At 38.4% G+C, this 21,259-nt stretch overlaps 1 protein-coding gene across 1 annotated transcript in view; it reads right to left on the bottom strand.

The window, feature by feature from the left end:
• Positions 1-21,259, bottom strand: part of TM9SF2 (transmembrane 9 superfamily protein member 2) — a 51,331-nt gene that overhangs the window by 21,923 nt on the left and 8,149 nt on the right. Inside the window, exons 4-9 of the mRNA XM_071696671.1 lie at positions 19,133-19,268; positions 16,306-16,427; positions 13,258-13,381; positions 8,705-8,847; positions 5,426-5,605; positions 1,817-1,961 (exon numbers count right to left, since the gene is read on the bottom strand). Of these exons, the coding sequence (XP_071552772.1) occupies positions 1,817-1,961; positions 5,426-5,605; positions 8,705-8,847; positions 13,258-13,381; positions 16,306-16,427; positions 19,133-19,268 (850 nt within the window). The remainder of the gene's footprint in view (positions 1-1,816; positions 1,962-5,425; positions 5,606-8,704; positions 8,848-13,257; positions 13,382-16,305; positions 16,428-19,132; positions 19,269-21,259) is intronic.

The raw sequence follows: 21,259 nt of genomic DNA on the forward strand, positions 1-21,259 counted from the left end.
CATGTGAGAAACTGCAGAAGCTGGTAACTGAGTTTGGTAAAGTATATGAAAGAAGAAAGTTAAGAGTAAATGTGAATAAGAGCAAGGTTATTAGGTACAGTAGGGTTGAGGGTCAAGTCAATTGGGAGGTAAGTTTGAATGGAGAAAAACTGGAGGAAGTAAAGTGTTTTAGATATCTGGGAGTGGATCTGGCAGCAGATGGAACCATGGAAGCAGAAGTGAATCATAGGGTGGGGGAGGGGGCAAAAATTCTGGGAGCCTTGAAGAATGTTTGGAAGTTGAGAACATTATCTTGGAAAGCAAAAATGGGTATGCTTGAAGGAATAGTGGTTCCAACAATGTTGTATGGTTGCGAGGCATGGGCTATGGATAGAGTTGTGCGTAGAAGGGTGGATGTGCTGGAAATGAGATGTTTGAGGACAATGTGTGGTGTGAGGTGGTTTGATCAAGTAAGTAATGTAAGGGTAAGAGAGATGTGTGGAAACAAAAAGAGTGTGGTTGAGAGAGCAGAAGAGGGTGTTTTGAAATGGTTTGGTTACATGGAGAGAATGAGTGAGGAAAGATTGACCAAGAGGATATATGTGTCAGAGGTGGAGGGAACGAGAAGTGGGAGACCAAATTGGAGGTGGAAAGATGGAGTAAAAAAGATTTTGAGTGATCCGGGCCTGAACATGCAGGAGGGTGAAAGGCATGCAAGGAATAGAGTGAATTGGAACGATGTGGTATACCGGGGTCGACGTGCTGTCAATGGATTGAATCAGGGCATGTGAAGCGTCTGGGGTAAACCATGGAAAGTTCTGTGGGGCCTGGATGTGGAAAGGGAGCTGTGGTTTTGGTGCATTATTACATGACAGCTAGAGACTGAGTGTGAACGAATGGGGCCTTTGTTGTCTTTTCCTAGCGCTACCTCGCACACATGAGGGGGGAGGGTGTTGTTATACCATGTGTGGCGAGGTGGCGATGGGAATAAATAAAGGCAGACAGTATGAATTATGTACATGTGTATATATGTATATGTCTGTGTGTGTATATATATGTGTACATTGAGATGTATAGGTATGTATACTTGCGTGTGTGGACGTGCATGTATATACATGTGTATGTGGGTGGGTTGGGCCATTTTTTCGTCTGTTTCCTTGCTCTACCTCGCTAACGTGGGAGACAGCAACAAAGCAAAATAAATAAATAAATAAATATATATATATATCTTTCTTTCAAACTATTCGCCATTTCCCGCGTTAGCAAGGTAGCGTTAAGAACAGAGGACTGGGCCTCTGAGGGAATATCCTCACCTGGCCCCCTTCTCTGTTCCTTCTTTTGGAGAAAAAAATAAAAAATAAAAAATATATATATATATATTTTAAAAAATATATATTTTTTCATACTATTCGCCATTTCCCATGTTAGCGAGGTAGCATTAAGAACAGAGGACTGAGCCTTTGAGGGAATATCCTCACTTGGCCCCCTTCTCTGTTCCTTCTTTTGGAAAATTAAAAAGGAGACGGGAGAATTTCCAGCCCCCAGCTCCCTCCCCTTTTAGTCGCCTTCTACGACAAGCAGGAAATACGTGGGAAGTATTCTTTCTCCCCTATCCCCAGGGATAATATAAATATGTATATATATATATATATATATATATATATATATATATATATATATATATATATATATATATATATATATATATAAAAGCAACTTTTACCAACCATCATATACATATTAAAAAACAACCAAAACTTAAAAAACAAAAAAAGTACTGTACATGATTTGAGAGATGTAAAAATAGAAATATCAATACATGTGGGTGGATACAAACACAGTGTAATCAGAGTCATCATGAAAACTTGAGTCCCAGAGCCAACCAGAACGGAGAGAAGCATGCCACGGCGAGGTGGACGGAACACATCTCCATGAACCAGCTTCCAACCATATTCTTCCTGAGCATCCTCTCCAGCATCAATCTATACAGCAAAAATAAAATGCAAATGCAAATATGAATCAGCAAGATACACAAACACACATATTGAAAAACCTAAAAACATTTATTTCATACTTGTTCATTATTTCATGCATTGTGAGGTACCACTAAAAACAGAGAATGGCCTTCTTTGCTCACAATCAATCTATAACTATCATCCAAAATGCACTGAAACCATAACCTCCTATCCATAGCCAAGCCTTAAAGACCTTTCTGTGATTTTCCTCAACCATTTCACAAGCCCATGTTCAGCCCACAGACAGCATGCTGCCCCCATATACCACACATGCCTCACATCCTACTGCATGTCCACGCCCCAACTCTTCAATACTCCTTTCAATCCATCTTTTCATCTCTAATTCGGTTCCCCCTTCTGGTCCCCTCCATCCTTGGCATGTATAATCCCTCACTTAACCTCTACCCACTCTCCTTTCCATAGTCCATTCCATTTCAGCACACCCTATACAGCCTTCTTCAGGTTGATAGTGTGACAGTATGAGAAAACACAAGAACAAATGAGAACATCAGTGAAATGGAGAAATGAAGTGGTAACAGGTAGAAATGAGGTGAAGAGGATATGGAGTAAGAATTTTGACTGAGCGTTGAATGTGCTCGATGACAGGAAGGTAGATGTAGGACATTTTGAACATGGAGGTAAGCGGAGTAAGAGAGTCATCGCAAGTAATTTGGTGAAAGGAGAAGAGTAGGTGAAAGCCCTGAGTAAGATGACATGTAGCAAACCTGCTGGAGTGGATGAGACTGCAAATGAACATTTTTAAAAAAGAAGGTAATCATACTGTTGATTTTTTGTTAGGATTTTCAGTGTTCATGGTGGGGTGTCCAAAGATTGGCAGTAAACCTGTAGTGCCACTGGATAAAGAAGAGAGAGAGAGTAAAGGCTAAAATTACATAGGTATTACTTTGTTGGGTTTATGGGAAAGTTGTGATTCAGAGGATGGTGGCATGCACAAAGCTTCACATTAAGGAGGAAAAACGTGGATCCAGGGGTGGTAAAGGATGTGTGGATTAGGCGCCTGCTTTAAGGAATGTTTGTGAGATATACTTAAAAGAAAGAGGGAAGTGCATGTTGTCTTCAAGGATCTGGAAAAAGCATGACAGGGTTAACAAGGTGTTATGAATTATGGAGAGGGAGGAAAACTGCTAGAAGTGAAGAGTCTATCAAGCAAATATGGCATGTGTGTGAGTTGTTCCAGGTGAAGGTGGGTCTGCAGCAGGAGTGTGTGGTGTCACCATGGATGTATTATTTGCTTTTGGATGGAGTGATGAGGGAAGCAGATGAAAGGATTTTGAAGAAAGGAGCAGGTCTGCTTAGGAGGTGAGTCAGCTGTTGTTTGTGGCAGATATATGTGAGAAACTTAGGAAGCAAGTCTGAATGTGGCAAAGTATGTGAGAGGAGAAAGCTGACAGTAAATGCATGTAAAAACAAGGTTAATAAGTTTATCAGTGGTGAGAGACAGGTTTGTGTGAGTTCCAATGGAGCGAACTTGGAGGAAGTGGGGTGTTTCAGATACAAGGTAATGGACATAGCAGTGAATGGAAATATGGAAGCCGAAGTGAGCCATAGGGTTGATGAGGGAGCTATGGTCCTGTGCACATTGAGGAGTGTGTGGAAAGACAGATCACTGTTGGTGTGGGCAAAGATAGGTATGTTGAATGGTACAGTAGTTCTGATGGTGATGCAATTTAAATTGCAAGTGATGACAGCTCTGGTGGCAGATACAAGTGAGAAATTGCAGAAGTTGGTATATGAGTTTGGGACAGTATGTGAAAGGAGAAAGGCAAGAGCAAATGTGAATAAAACCAAGACAAGGTTCCTTGATATAATAGTACAGGAGATGATGGATGAATTAGAAATGAAATACTTTAGGACAATATGTGGTGTGAGAATTGATTAAGAAGTGATAGGGTAAAAGAAAGATGTGGTAAATAGAAGAGTATGGCTGAGAGAGCTGAAAGCATGTAATGAAAAGGTTTGGCCACAAGGTGAGGATGTGTATGGAGAGGTAGACAAAGATGGTATATGCTTCAGGAGTGGAGAAAACAAAGTGGAAAGCAATGATGATGAATGACTGGAGTAGTAAGGTGAGGTGGATAAGGTGAAGTGCTCGGGGCCTGAACATGTAGGAAAGAGCAAGGTGTGCATGAGACAGAGTAAACTGGAGTGATGTGGTATACACAAGGTGAAGGGCTATCAAAAGACTGAAGCAAGCATATGAAAAAATCACAGGAAACCATATAGAAATGTGTGTGGTGCAGATTGGGGCTGTGGTTTTGGTGCATTACATGTGACAGCCAGAAACAGGATATGAGTGAATGATGCCATTTCTTCATCTGTTCCTGGCAGTATCTTGTTAATGCAGGAAACAAAGAAGTATGAAAAAATCTATAAATACTGATGTAAGAAAGAAACATCTCTGCTAAAACACATTCCAGAAATCCAGGTAAAACATACTTTCTTCCTAGCTGCCCTGCTGGGTTCATTTATCCAGGGTTGTACCTAACTGTATTATCTATGCTGTATTAACTCCCAGTAGACTTTTCTTTATGGTTACAATGAAACTTCAAGCAACTACTTCTGCTTTGACAAATATTCAGTCTACATCACCCACCCAAATATCATTACCTTTCCCATTTCTCTTAACAGTACCGTTTTCTCTTACTAAAGTGTCTTCAGCTTCCTAGTTTCCATTCTACATTTATTAAGGCAAATAATTTCCTCTTTCCACTGTTGTCATTTCCAATGCAAGTACTGAGAAAATAGCTGATAGAGTCAGTATCATAAATTGCAGTCTATAAGTCAACTTCTGAAGCTTAATCTTTAACTTATAGGATTGTTATAAAATGGGAAACAGAAAAACTAAGGTGTGCCCCTTCCATCAGATTTGAAACTTTGGTTTAAATCACTCATTACTAGGTTGTAACTCAAATGTTCCACACTTACCAATAAAATACAATTATGGTACCTACCTGCAGCACTGGTTACAACTTTTAAACAATTACCATTTTCAAAATATATAAGATTCTAACACAAATAATCACCGAGTTAAAAATTCTTTGGGGTGGATAATTATCAGCATGATGAAAGTCATGTAGCCCCAATATTGGCTTTTTCAATGTTAGGGGTTGACTTATACAGCAGGTATATGCCTAACACAGAATTAGTAGAAAAGGCTGACCAAATACACCAAGATGACTTATGGGCAATAATTTACAATGTGTACAATTCTTCAAAGTCAGCCTTCACTTCTGCTGCTTAAGTCTTCAACATTGAAGGGCGTGGAGTGCTACTAAATGGAGTATGGAAGATTCTTCAGAAACCTGTTAATTCTGAAAACAGACTTACAATATACTAATGATGGCATTCTGCCACTCAAAATAATCATGCAAATTTGTCATTTCAGTGTATACTATATCACAAAAACAAACCTGGTTGTAGCGGGCAATGTCCTTGTGCAATGTTCGCAGCATGATCATTGCCACCATTCCAGAAAGGAAAAGAACAATCACCAAGGAGTTAAGGATACTAAACCACTGAATGTTGGTGTGAGGCATGGAGTCCAGGATATAATCCCAACGTGAAGACCAGCGGTTGTTTCCAGTGCTCTTCTGAAAATGGAAAAGTCATAATAAAACACTGTTTAGTAATAAAAATCACATAAAATTAATATATACAAAAGAATCATAGCTGTTTACTCCTCCTTAAGGAGAGAGAATACATTAATATTGCCTTCACACACTGATCTTAAACTACTAGTATATGAACCTCAACTAACATCTCTAGGAATTGTAATAAAAGCCAAAAGGCAGATGTGAGAGGTAATCAAAAAAATCAGATGGTAGGCATACAACTAACATGCTAAACTGCAATATGGGAAATGTGAATGCAGAGGCGAGTTGCAAGCTGATGGGCTTGAAAGAACAGACCAAAACAAATACAGCTAAAATACAAGAAAAAAATATGATCCAAATTTTTTTAATCAATACAAGACAGTAAGTAGTTATTGTACCTAAACACAAAGCTGCCACAAGAATATATGCTACAGCCAGTTTGTCTTGACTTGAAGCAATATCATTAGGAAAGGAAACTGCTTAAAAAGAGAGCTCTTACTATCTTTAGGTTGTCAACTTTCAATGTGAACCAATCTAAATCAATACATATAAGCTTACCTTAACCAAAGACATAATACTACATGGAAAACGCCAGTCAGAATTCAGGAATAAACTGCAAGGAAACAATTATCACCAGCCTAATCAACCTATTTCTATGTCAGCAGTTGAGCTCACATTGGCTCCCATTTCATCAATTCCAAAGCAAACAAAAATTCAGCCATTAACAGGGTGGTGGGATGACTACTCTGTCCTTGTAACTGTACAGCATCTATGTAAGGATATAATAAATTGAAAGTCAGTCTATGAGACAATGATGTATCCAAATACAAATATTGCTTCGACAGAAGAAGTGAAAAGACCGCAATATCATCTGAGACATTGCTGGTAAACCAAATAAAACAGCATCAATCACAAAATGTATCAAAGGCATTACACAATCATCAATATAAACAGAATATGTTTAGTTCCCACATAGAAGAATTCACAATTTAAGGGCCACATTCACAAAATCAGAGCATATTCTTGGCAGGCATAAAATGGGTATGAAGCCGACAGTTTACAGAAAGAATGAAAAGGACCAATAGCTTTGATAAAAGATGAAAAATTCTACATCTCATATGAAGCTAAAGTATGAATTTCCTCTTTTTATCTAAGATATACCATTCAGTATGATCATATCTTAAACATAAGTGAAACCCAGGTATTTGTACATCACTTAACAAACTCAGACAAAATTTACACTCACTGCTCGAAAAACTCACTCCAAGTTCAATTCTCCCCTCACTCTCTTTTCTTGTCCCTTCTACACATCCTTTTTCTTTCACCAGTAATGTAACTTTTTGATTCAACACTCACTACCCTTTCTAATATGCTTCCAAGCCATCTTCTGCATGGCACACACTCTTCCACAAATGTAAGTACTACTTCCCTATATGACTTGCATTCCTCACACACTCATTTAGTTTCACTTACTCTCAATTTCTACCATTCTTCATCCAATTTCTCTGAGTACTTGCTCACACAAGCCTCTTCAAAACTTTCACCCTTGCCCACCACCAGTAAGTCATAAGACATCCTACCAGATGCCCCTCTCAGCATATTTACATCCAAGAGTCTCTCCTTAACATAACTATCAATTAGTATATTATCCAATAATGCACACAAAGCATTAATACTGTTCACTCACGTACACTTACGTATGTACCTTTTTGATATGACTGAAATGGTAAATTGTATTTTTCATATAATTTTCAACACAATTCTCTTTAATTGGTTCTTATCTAAATGAACAATACAAAACCTCAGCATAAAAAAATAATGGTGCAAATGAGTAAACAAATGGAAGTGCTACATGGGACACGAATGCTTGGGATCCCAGAGGCTAAAGTCTCCTTCAGTTAAAGACACGCAACCTGTACTTAAAGAATGATACGGTAAATTGTAATCATGCAATTTTCCTTCACATTTCTCTTCAAGAAGTTTTTACTTATGCATGACTAAATGATTATCTACATATTCAGAAAAATATAAGAGAAAATGGCTGAAACATAATTCTTTCCAAGTTTGCAATCCCTGTCAGTTCACAACATTCATAGTATAAGTGGAGAATGACAGGGTAAATTATATTCATCAAATTTTTTAAACATTCTCTTCAGTCGACAATGTAAATGGGTGACAGATATAAAGGGACTACATAATATACATACGCTTAGACACAAGGTAATTACATTCAACTTATACTGCACTCTGTGAATGTTATGGTGTATTGTATTTTTCATTTATTGCTTCAAGACAGTTATCTTTTGCAGGTTTTTATCTATTGCAGGAGTTCCAAATTACTGGTATTCACAGAATATAACAATATAATCAAAATAACTTAAGTACTCTTGCTTATCATATACTTTCCTTTGACAGATGTTTGTAATAGTATCACTTCACATAATTACCAAAATACCAAAAGCCTCTTGGTCCCAAACTTTTCTGTACACAGATACTCAACCTGTACATACTACACATTACCAAAGTAAGGCCGATTCACAATAGTGTCTGGAGCAAACAAAATTTTCATAATTCACATAAAAAACAAAAATACATCTTTCCAGGCTTTCATCTGTTCTTCAAGACCTCTTCACAGGAATGACACAACGACAGTAGTCAAGTAAACAATAAAATGACACATCAATACCGAGGGAAGAGATATCTGACCAACCAGTATGTCTGGAACAATGGCCTTGGATCTATCCTTACACGTGAAGGCACAACCCTGATTCACAACTGGCTGTTTTTCTTGAAGATGGCATATCACCGGCTGAACCTAGTCTACTCAAACTGAAACTGACTGATATCAAAACCTAATCACAGGGGACAGTGATGAATACATATAATTGGATTTTCCTTATTAGTCTCAGACTCAATTAAGTGACCATCTACAGCATGCATCTTATTATGTCAAGAAAGCAGAAAAAGACATACAATAAATATTATCATTTATGAGAAATTATAAAACAAGAACCCCACATGGATTTCATTTACTTAAAAACTTTGAACTTGTATTATCATAGGAAATAGAAACAGCACTCTCTGGTAACAACTTACTGTAAAAGTCACACTGTAGGTGTAAGATATGTCAACTTTCTCCTTGAATATCTTATCAATACCCATGACTTCTGTAGTATCACAAGATTCCTCATCTTTCACACCTTTTATGTGCTTAATGCTCCTTGGTGACACACGCACAGCTGAAACACAATATTTAAATATCACTCACAAGACCATGTTTAATGAAATGAAATTACATCTTATCTCAACCAAAAGGCTACTTCTAACAAAAAAAGGGGGTTCTACAACAGACCTTTCCAGCAGAACATACTCTGCAATTCTTTTCACTTCTCTAAACAGACTTCTGTAATCCATATACGTACAGCTATAAATAGTAAACAAGTATACTTCAGGAAAATACCAATGGTAGAAAAGATAAAAATGGAGAAAGGCATAAAAAAACTGAACATTAAAATCACTAATCAATTTTAATATGAAGCAAACTGAGGGAATAATGGACATGTGAAACCTAAATAAAAAAAAAAGGGATTTAAAAACATTATCCTAAATTATCCAGGAAAGAAAATCACTGAGATAGTAACATGCTAAATATGGGAATTGAATACAATACTTTTTCCCCAAATCTGGACTATTATGTTTTTGATGTCAGGTCTGTGAATACACCTGTGTTAAGGGAAAGAAACTCCATAAATTTCTTAAATACATTATAAGTCATTTCTGTCTGTTGACAGTGAGTTAATGTATTAAAAGCAATCGTACAATGAAAACTGATCCCAATAAACATAAAGAAAATCTTTTAAATCACTCCATACCCTCCACATCCTATGCACGTAACCAGAGTATTTCAGGGGTCACACACAGGGCCTGCAGACTTTGGAAGATGTGAAAGTTACAACCCTTGCAAAAAATACAAGCAAAGATATAGACAAATCCTCAAATAGCTAAGCTGTAGAATTATTTTCCTCTTCTCATCTTTCTCTGTTCCTACAACCTTTCTGTCTTTAAGAATCAAGTCTTTAAACATGCAAATCCCTGAATTATTTCTACGTTCTCTTTCTCTTCATTTTCTTCGTTTCACCTGCAATGGCCTTTGGTTTGGGCATGATTTTACCAGTGTCATGTCCATAAATAAATCACTAAGAAAACAAATCTTCAATACACAAGATATAAACTGATTAAATCCTTGACATTTGTGAAAAGTAAATCTTGCATGCTGAGTTAAGAAAAACCTGTTAGTCTAAACTGTTTCCTTTTGTGCATGTATTAATCTGGACTACTACTATGGGATTCTTAGATACAGCATTATTTCCTAGATAGTTCCATCTTAAATGTGGTATGTTGAGATCTCATAAAAAGACTAGATTTGGGACTAGGTTACCACAGTTGTCAAGGCAGAATTCTATATTTCCTATTCCTTTCATAAATTCTTGTGGTTTTTTTCATCTTGTAGCTTACTAAAACAATAATCAAGTTTAAGTTTTAAGTACTGTGCTACTTGTCCAATCTCCACAGCAATGGTTTATATATATTCCATTACCTATATCATTTCCCAAAGAAATATTTCTTATCTCTTGTCATCTGCTCTAATGTTCCCTCTCATACTGATTCATTGATCATAGTAGGATGCCTGGGCAAAACAGAGTAATAAGAGAATGGCAGCAAGTAGTAAGTTGGTACAGACATAGCAAAAGGATCAATGTGGAGATCATTGCTATGAGTGTGTACACAAGGTTAAAGAGAAAAAGAAATGTGGAAGAAAACTTTGAGCAAGACCAAAGAATGAATTGAATAAGATAGGTATAAACGGTTTTAGCAAGGATAGAGCTATATGGGGGAACTCTTCATTGGCAATCATGATAAGCACTGAAAAAAAAATACAGAAATACATATACAGAGGCCTTCAGAAAAGAAGAGAGAATGTTGAGGTCAAAAGAGTGGTGAGAGTAAGTGAGCTTGGAAAGGAGACGTGTGAGGACGTACCAGAAGAGACTGAGTGCAGAATGGAAAAAGGTGAGAACAAATGACATATGGGGAGTGAGGGAGGAATGGGATGTATTAAGGGAAACAGTGATGGCTTGCGCAAAAGATGCCTGAGGCATGAGAAAGGCGGGAGGTGGGCAGATTAGAGAGGGTAGTGAGTGGTGGGATGAAAAAGTAAGATTGTTAGTGAAAGAGAAGAGAGAGGCATTTGGACAATTTTTGCAGGGAAATAGTGCAAATGACTGGGAGATGTATAAAAATGACTGGGAGATGTATAAAACAAAGAGGCAAGACGTCAAGAGTAAGGTGCAAGCGGTGGAAAAGATGGCAAATTAAATTTTAGGGAGAGTAAAAAGATGTTTTGAAAGGCGGTAAATAAAAAGCGTAAGACAAGAGAACAAATGGGAACATTGGTGAAGGGGTAAATGGGGAGGAAATAACAAGTAGTGGTGAAGTGAGAAGGATACAGAGTGAGTATTTTGAAGGTTTGTTGAACATGTTTGATGAAAGTGGCAGATATAGGGTGTTTTGGTCGAGGTGGTGTGCGAAGTGAGAGGGTCAGGGAGAATGATTTGGTAAACAGAGAAGAGGTAGTGAAAGCTTTGCATAACATGAAAGCTGGAAAGGTGGCAGGTTTGGATGGTATTGCTGTGGAATTTATTAAAAAAAAGGGTGACTGTGGTGTTGACTGGTTGGTGAGGATATTCAATATATGTATGGTTCATGGTGAAGTGCCTGAGGATTGGCGGAACGCATGCACAGTGCCATTGTACAAAGGCAAAGGGGATAAAGGTGTGTTCAAATTACAGGGGTATAAGTTTGTTGAATATTCTTGGGAAATTATATGGGAGGGTATTGATTGAGAGGGTCAAGGCATGTACAAAGCATCATATTGGGGAAAAGCAGTGTGGTTTCAGAAGTGGTAGAGTATGCATGGATCAGGTGTTTGCTTTGAAGAATGTATGCGAGAAATATTTAGAAAAACAGATGGATTTGTATGTAGCATTTATGGATCTGGAGAAGGCATATGATAGAATTGATAGAGATGCTCTGTAGAAGGTATTAAGAGCATATGGTAAGGGAGGTAAGTTGCTAGAAGCAGTGAAAAGTTTTTATCGAGGATGTAAGGCATGTGTACGAGTAGGAAGAGAGGAAAGTGACTGGTTCCCAGTGAATTTTGGTTTGCGGCAGGGGTGCATGATGTCTCCACGGTTGTTTAATTTGTTTATGGATAGGGTTATTAAGGAGGTGAATGCAAGACTTTTGGAGAGAAGGGAAGTATGCAGTTTGTTGTGGATGAGAGGGCTTGGTAAGTGAATCAGTTGTTGTTCGCTGATGATACAGCGCTGGTGGCTCATTCAGGTGAGAAACTGCAGAAGTTAGTGACTGAGTTTGGCAAAGTGTGTGAAAGAAGAAAGCTGAGAGTAAATGTGAATAAGAGCAATGTTATTAGGTTCAGTAGGGTTGAGGAACAAGTAAATTGGGAGGTAAGTTTGAATGGAGAATAACTGGAGGAAGTGAAGTGCTTTAGATGGCTGGGAGTCAATGTGGCAGCGGATGGAACCATGGAAGCGGAAGTGAGTCACAGGGTGGGGGAGGGGGCGAAGGTTCCAGGAGCATTGAAGAATGTGTGGAAGGCGAGAACATTATCTTGGAGAGCAAAAATGGGTATATTTGAAGGAATAGTGGTTCTAACAATGTTATATGGTTGTGAGGCATGGGCTATAGACAGGGTTGTGCAGAGGAGGGTGGATGTGTTGAAAATGAGATGTTTCAGGACAATATGTGGTGTGAGGTGGTTTGATCGAGTAAGTAATGAAAGGGTACAAGAGATGTGCGGTAATAAAAAGAGTGTGGTTGAAAGAGCAGAAGAGGGTGTATTGAAATGGTTTGGTCGCATGGAGAGAAAGAGTGAGGAAAGACTGACAAAGAGGATATATGTGTCACAGGTGGGGGGAACAAGGAGAAGTGGGAGACCAAATTGAAGGTGGAAGGATGAAGTGAAAAAGATTTTGAGCAATCAGGGCCTGAACATACAGGAGGGTGAAAGGCGTGCAAGGAATAAAGTGAATTGGAATGATGTGGTATACCGGGGTCGACACGCTGTCAATGGATTGAACCAGGGCACGTGAAGCGTCTGGGGTAAACCATGGAAACTTTTGTGGGGCCTGGATATGGAAAGAGAGCTGTGGTTTCGGTGCATTACACATGGCAGCTAGCGACTGAGTGTGAACGAAAATGGCCTTTGTTGTCTTTTCCTAGTGCTACCTTGTGTACACAAGGGGGGAGGGGGGTGCCATTTCATGTGTGGTGGGGTGGCAGCAGGAATGGATGAAGGCAGCATGTTTAAACATGTACATGTATATATGTATATGTCTGTGCATGTATGTGTATGTATATGTTGAAATGTATAGGTATGTGTATGTGCGTGTGTGGGTGTTTATGCATATACATGTGTATGTACGTGGGATGGGCCATTCTTTTGTCTGTTTCCTTGTGCTACCTCGATAACGCGGGAGACAGCGACAAAGTATTATAAAAAAAAAAAATGAAATAAATGAAACATATATATGACATGAAGAGTGTCAGTCTCAACAATGGCTACTCACAGAGAATTCTCCCTCCTGGTCCATGAAGGGCAGCACCCCAATCTTCCCCATCACCACTATGGTATGTTATGTTCAGATCTAAATGGTTGAATATATAGTAAGTATTGGCATCTTTGTAACGCTTCTGTAATAAAAAAGGCAGAGAGAATAGGTTACACACTTAGTCACACATAAAGTAACTTTATCAGCAATTCTTAACATAAGATGCTTTAAGCCCTAAACATGGATAGCATTAATCTCCAATTTGCTTATGAAAACCTACAAAAAATCATAGATCTTGAATACATAAAATGTGACAGATTATGGATAATAAAGTACTTACATCTTGATCAAATAATCAATTCATATCTATTCATTATACTTGATCACTATTTCCCAAGTCAGCGAGGTAGCACCAGGAAAGACAAAGAATGGCCCATCCACTTACATACACATACATATACATAAACTCCCATACACGCACATATACACAGATACATACAACTATTAGCATATACACATATATATACTTTTCTTTTTCTTTCATACTATTCGCCATTTCCTGCGTTAGCAAGGTAGCGTTAAGAACAGGGGACTGGGCCTTTGAAGGAATATCATCACCTGGCCCCTTCTCTGTTCCCTCTTTTGGAAAATTAAAAAAAACGAGAGGGGAGGATTTCCAGACACCCGCTCCCTCCCCTTTTAGCCGCCTTCTACGACAAGCAGGGAATACGTGGGAAGTATTCTTTCTCCCCTATCCATAGGGATAACACAGACATATACATAAATACATATTCACACTTGCTTGCCTTCAATCCATTCCTGGCATTACCCCATCCCAAAGGAAATAGCACTGCTACCTCCTGCTTCAGTAAGATAACGCCAGGAAAACAGACAAAAAAGGCCTCATTCATTCACACTCAGTCTCTAGCTGTCACGTGTAATGCAGCAAAACTAAAGTTCCCTATCGGCATCCAGGCCCCATAGACCTTTCCATGGTTTACCCCAGACGTTTCACATGCCTTGATAGCACGTAGACCCCCAGTATACAACATCATTCTAGTTCACTCTACTCCCTACACAACTCTCACCCTCCTCTATGTTCAGGCCCTGATCGCTTAAAATCTTTTTCACTCCATCCTTCCACCTCCAACTTGGTCTCCCACTTCCTGTTCCTTCCAACTCTGACACATATATCCTCCTTGTCAATCTTTCCTCACTTATTCTCTCCATATGTCCAACCCATTTCAACACACCCTCTTCTGCTCTCTCAACCACACTCCCTCTTCTGCTCTCTCCACCACACTCTTTTCATTTCCAGACATCTCTCTTACCCTTTCGTAACTTACTCGATCAAACCACCTCATACTACACATTGTCCTCAAACATTTCATTGCCAACACATCCACCTTCACCCATACAACCCAATTTATAGCCCATGCCTTGCAACCATATGATATTGTTGGAACTGCTATTCCTGAAGACATACCCATTTTTGCTCTCAAAGATAATGTTCTCTCTTTCCACACATCATTCATCACTCCCAGAACCTTCATCATCTCCCCTACCCTGTCAATCACTTCCACTTCCATGGTTCTATTCACTGCACGTCAACCCTAAAATGTAGCATTTGTTGCAAAAGTACAGTAGAGATCATATATATCTGTGCAGTTCCACAAAGATTCCAGCAGCACTCCAGAACCAGATTGCTGGAGGCCACAGCAGAAGACAAAAAGAACCTGGAAGGCAGTATAAACACCAAAATCACCCAAGTCATCATAATGCAGGTTAAGGTCTTCTACAATGCAGATTTGCATGTTCTGTCACATAACCTGAGTCTGTCATGGCTGAAAGATGATGAAGCCCAGAGGCAATTTAGTAATTTCAACAAGGATATGGAAAAGGAATGTCATGGGCATCTATGGAGCTCACTCCCACTTCCATACTATCTAAGTCTCTTCATTCTTGAAATCCAAAGTGGTATCTATGGGCCTGCAAACCAACAGCAAACTGAAAAGAATGCTGTACTTCAGGTTAATACTTGAACTTCCCTGCAATGTTGCAGATCTGCTATCAGCAATCTTTGGGGTGGAGCAGCTGATTTCATGTATGAGAGGGTTACAGGAGAAACCCTAGATTCCCCAAACAGATCTTCACAAGAGTGAGATAGTGGACAGAGCCTCTACAAAGCCTGCCAAAGTCATATCATTAGTGGACAGAGCCTCTACAGAGCCTGCCAAAGTCATATCATCAGAGAACTAATGAACAGCTTACAAGGGGGCTTACCTATCATTGCTCTGGAAGATAAGCAGGATAGAAAATGGGCAAAGGGGTCACCTTACTGCACCTCTTCAGGGAACACAATCACATCCTTGCCAAAAACAGTCAAGATCACAACACAAAAAAAAAGAAAGGAGAGTAAGAAAGTACCGTTGAAGGCATTTTAGATATCTAATTTCACTTAAGCTGTACCATGACCATGCGGCTTTGTACTTGGCAAGGGAGGTACCTCACTGCTGAAGCCTTTAATAACTGCTCAGGCTACCAAACAGTGAAGGATGTTGCCAACTGCAATGGGTCTGATCCATTACCTTTCAATATTAATGCACAAAAGGTAGCACTGAAAATAAAAGGCCTGATAGGGGAATCTTGTCAGACACAATGGCTGATAAATCTGGCTGTTTAGTAAGTACCAAGATGCTCAAATGGGTATTATCTCCCAAACCTAAGTGTTTCTACATGTTTCACTCAGTACACTAAATTGATTCACAAGGTGAGAATAGGGTTTCACTTGAAAAAAATAATTACCTGAGTTAAACTACATTCTGAGTTCTCTCAGAATGAACGATTCACATTTATCCAAATACATGATGAAGGTAAAACCAAATGGAACACTTACCTTTAGTAATCTAAGAAATGGGTGAATTTACTCTGCAATATCAATGCACAGGATGGAAAACTAAATTTATAAAACTGCTACCATTACTAACTTTAGACTTAATTTTCAGTTTTGCACAATACAATGCTTATAAAAAAGTCAAGGAAGTGTAGGTCATATCATATACTAACATCCATTACACATGCATCCTTGGGGCGCTGTGCAGCATCTACGAAACAACCAACAGGGAAACCTGTAGCACAGAATCTACTTCCTCCTTCCACATAGTAGCACCAAGTCACAGGCATATTGTCTGGAAATCAAAAGAAGGTCTTCTCACATGTGGAGAAATACAGAAATCCTAATATATATCCCAAAACATATTTTATGATCTTATCAAATGAAAAGATAAGTTATATAATTTTATGATTTATTTCCATAAGAAATAGTTAAAAAAGTAGCTGAAACATCACAGGAATCTTGTATAGGCTACAGGAATCATTACATGAACATACTTCTACCAATAATGAATAAACAAGCATATTTTCATTTTCTTTTCCTTTAAACATTCTGACATTTCCTGCTCTACGGTAACAGCAGGAACTGGGCCTTTGCGGAGAAATCCTCTCATTGCTCCTCCTTTTGTTCCTAATCTCAGAGTACCTGTATAGGAGGGGAAGATTTCTGGCACCCAGCTCCAAACCCTCATAATTGCTTCCTTGACAGGAAATATATACAGCCTCCAGCAGTATTCTTTCACCCCTGACCCAACAGATTTCATACATACATACTGCAACACCATACAGAGACAATAAAAACATTCTTTAACTATGTAGTACCAGTAAGCACTATTTTCTTTATCTCTGTTTTTTCCTTTAAATGTCTATAGTTCATTTTCTCATGCTTACTTAATTCTACTCATCGTTTCTGAAGTTTTCTACTTAGTTCTGCTTACCCTTTCTTAAGTTTAAGCAAAAGGCAAAACCCATACTTTACCCTATTCAGTACAGACAAATGTTCAGGTGCTTCCATTAGAGAATAATCTAACCTACCATGAAAATTTTAGTGGAAAACCATAAGCTTCTATGTAGATCTATGCCTGTTAGTAATGGAAGTTGGGCAACCACCATATGGGTCAAACAACCAAAAGAGATAACCACCTTATCAGGAACAAATGGATACCAAGTGATTTCCAAAGAGGGACTAATGGTATAAGCTGACTAGATGCTCTGTGAAACCAGATTTCACCCCATCCTCCTGAGTGGAGCAGGTGCATGCCCAAGTTGGTCTTATGGAATCACTCTATGATCTTATCTGTCCATGCTTTATACTACTCAAATGCATCCTTACCTTTGAAAAGACTGTATATACTTCCTAAAATAAGGCAGGTAAATGTATCACCAAAATGTGCAATTTCAGAATGCAGAATGTGATTCAAACTCTGTCTATTCGTAAACTAACTGTTTACGAAAATGCAAAAAATACGTTAAAGTACTCTAAGTATCTACTCATCCATTATCTTCAACTCCATTCATAATTATGAGATGCATCAAAATGCTTAAAGCCATGCAACATATGTGGCAATTAATTCACCCAACTCCAAAGCTAAAAGCTGGCATAGGGCAGGCATGCCCAATTCATTATAGTAGACTTGCTATCCAGATACCCTTCTCTCTAATACATCAGTTTATCAGCAGGTACAGGACAGAAGAAATATAAGCAATACAACAGAGAAATCCAAATTAATTTCATTGTGCACCATTTTCTAATATCAAATTAATATTTACTTTTCAAAAGTATAAATTTTGGTGTACCTGTATTTCTGAAAATCTCTTACTCTGCTGTGCTGTATTCACAATGTATAAATAAAGAAAGAATGAACTCATAATTCCCTAATACAATGACACTAGATCACCAAATGCCCCTGTTTAGAACTATGTTTTCCCACTCAGTGGGAAGAAACTTATACCTCACAAGGTATGACTGAAAACATCTAATGTGCATAACAGAAGTTTAGTTAGTTAATTTATAAAGAAATTAAATTTAACAAACTTTCAACATAGGGGCAAAATGCTTGTTTAATTGGTTTAAATATTTGTAATATCTTGGAGTGTGTGGAGGAAGTTATGGTTAACTGGGAGGGTAAAAATGGGTATGCTTAAAGGTATAGTAGTCCCAACAATATAACATGGATATAAGGCTTGGGTATAGATAAAGCTGTACATCAAAAAATCAATGATTTCAGGAAAACTGGAAAAAGAAAAAAGGTAAGGGAAGGAGTTAATATGATCTCTTAAGCATCTATATTCATTCCCCCTATTTATCATATGTGTAATACCCTATACTGAAAGCACAGAGGTGCATGTACATTTTCTGCTAACCACTGTGGTCATTATCTATTTCTATATCAAATATTGAGGACCAAATGGCCTTCATCATCACCAATACAGAACTTAATCATTACATCTGTAAAATGTTACCAGGCAAAACCAGCAATAATACCATCACTGGGGATAGGAGTGAAAGAATACTTTCCATATATTCCCTGCATGTCAATGATGGCAACTAAGAGGGGAGAGAGCAGGGGGCTGGAAATCCTCCCCTCCCACTTTTAATTTTCCAAAAGAAGGAACAGAGAAGGGGGCCAAGTGAGGATATTTCCTCTAAGGCTCAGTCCTTTGTCCTTAATAACACCTTGCTAATGTGGGAAATGGCAAATACTTATGAAAAAAAGAATTCTGATGATCTACCAAAAAGGTTTAATATACATTCAACTTATCCTACATGCTGTTTTAGAAGCTACAATGCAAACACTGTAAGAATCTGCATACAAAAAAGTAATACATTCTTTCTTGATAACTTAACACAAACACCATTCACTGGATCAGGAAAGGTGATGAAAGCAAAATTTCTCCACACACTCGAGTCAAAAGGCAAATTAAACTTAAAATGATACCAGCTAAATATGGTAAAACAACAAAATGAAAAGGTCAAATTCATTCTTATCATAATCCATACCAACTATCCAATGGTGATAATAATTGAGATTCATGGCCCTCTTAATGTCGTCCAGTTTCTGTTTATCTTTTGGGTTTTGAGGGTCATACGGCTTGTTGCACACTTTGCTACATTTCTCTGATTTTAAGAATTCAATCTGAAATACAAAAACATCACAACAGCTAAAGGATTGTTTTAACTGAAAACGATCATAATCACATAATAAAAGGTAACATTTCCCAAAAAATACAGAATTTTTGGTACTGTGTACAAACTGCATTAGCTAGAACTAGTTTTTTTCAGGATGAAAAATAATCTATCCACCTAAAGCAGGGCCCTACCAGCATCCAAGACAGCAATTGTTCATGGGAGTTAAATTCATGAGACTCCCCACAAAATTGGGGAGGGGTTGGAATCTAAAAGAATTTCCCTCTCCCCCTAGATCACCATAAAACACATGAAGTCAGTGTTCATCAGCTGGGACTTAATGACCATTTACTGATATTCTAAACACTGTGACAACACATACCTACAGTCCTAATATCTATTAATATTTTTACTATTTCTATTCCAGGAGAAAGTGGAGAGTAAATGTGTATAAGAGCAAAGTTACTAGGTTCAGCAGGGTTGAGGAACAAGTTAGGTGGGATGTGAGCTTGAATGGAGAAAAATTGGAGGAAGTAAAGTGTTTTATATATCTGGGAGTGCACATTGCAGTGAATGGAACCATGGAAGTGGAAGCGAGTCATAGGGTGGGGGAGAAAGTGAAGGTTCTGGGAACGATGAAGAATGTGTGGAAAGATAGGATGTTATCTTGAAGAGTAAAAATCGGTATGTTTGAAGACACAGTAGTTCCAACAATGTCATATGGTTGTGAGGCATGGGCTGTAGATAGGGTTGTACGGAGGAGGGTGGATGTGTTGGAAACGAAATGTCCGAGGACAATATGTGGTGTGAGGTGGTTTGATTAAGTAATGAAGGGGTAAGAGAGATGTGTAGTAATTAAAAGAGTGTGATTGAGAAAGCAGAAGAGGGTGTGTTGAAATGGTTTGGACATGATGGAGAGAATAAGTGAGGAAAGGTTGACAAAGAAGATATACGTGTCAGAGGTGGAGGGAAGGAGAAGCAGGAGACCAAAACAGAGGTGGAAGGATGGAGTGAAAAAATTTTCAGCAATTAGGGCCTGAACATAGAGAAGGGAGAGAGGCATGCAAGGAAAAGAGTGAATCGGAACAATGTGGGATACAAGAGACAATGCACTGTCAGTGGACTGAACCAGGGCATGTGAAACATCTGGGGTAAACCATGGAATGGATAAAATGTAGCTTTCTTTTATCTGTTTTCCTAGTGCTACCTCGCTGATGCAGTGGGTAGCGATGCTGCTTCCTGTGGGGCAGGGTGGCACCAGGAATGGATGAAGGCAGGTAGTCTGAATATTTTTTTTTTTTTTTCTTTTAAACTATTCGCCATTTCCCGCGTTAGCGAGGTAGCGCTAAGAACAGAGGACTGGGCCTTTTTTGGAATATCCTCAACTGGCCCCCTCTGTTCCTTCTTTTGGAAAATTTAAAAAAAAAAACCGAGAGGGGAGGATTTCCAGCCCCCCGCTCCCTCCCCTTTTAGTCGCCTTCTACGACACGCAGGGAATACGTGGGAAGTATTCTTAATCCCCTATCCCCAGGGATATGTACATGTTTTAATTTGTATATGTCTGTATATGTGTATGAAGGCAAGAAAGTATGAATATGTGCATGTGTATACATGTATATGTCTGTGTAAGTGTATATGTTGATAATGTATGTGTATGCGTGTGTATGTATATATGCGAGTATATGAATGCATGGGTCTTTCTTCATCTGTTTCCTGATGCTACATCACTGATGCAGAAAATGGCAATCAAGTATAACATACAAAAACAAAATAAAATATATTTGAAGAATGTATGTGAGAAATACTTAGAAAAACAGATGGATTTGTATGTAGCATTTATGGATCTGGAGAACGCAAAGGACAGGGTTGATAGAGATGCTTTGTGGAAGGTATCAAGAGTATATGGTGTGGGAGGTAAGTTGCTAGAAGCAATGAAAAGTTTTTACCAAGGATGTAAGGCATGTGTGTGAGTAGGAAGAGCAGAAAGTGAATGATTCCCAG

This window comes from Panulirus ornatus, chromosome 59 (genome assembly GCF_036320965.1).
Source record: "Panulirus ornatus isolate Po-2019 chromosome 59, ASM3632096v1, whole genome shotgun sequence".
NCBI classification, from domain to species: domain Eukaryota; kingdom Metazoa; phylum Arthropoda; class Malacostraca; order Decapoda; family Palinuridae; genus Panulirus; species Panulirus ornatus.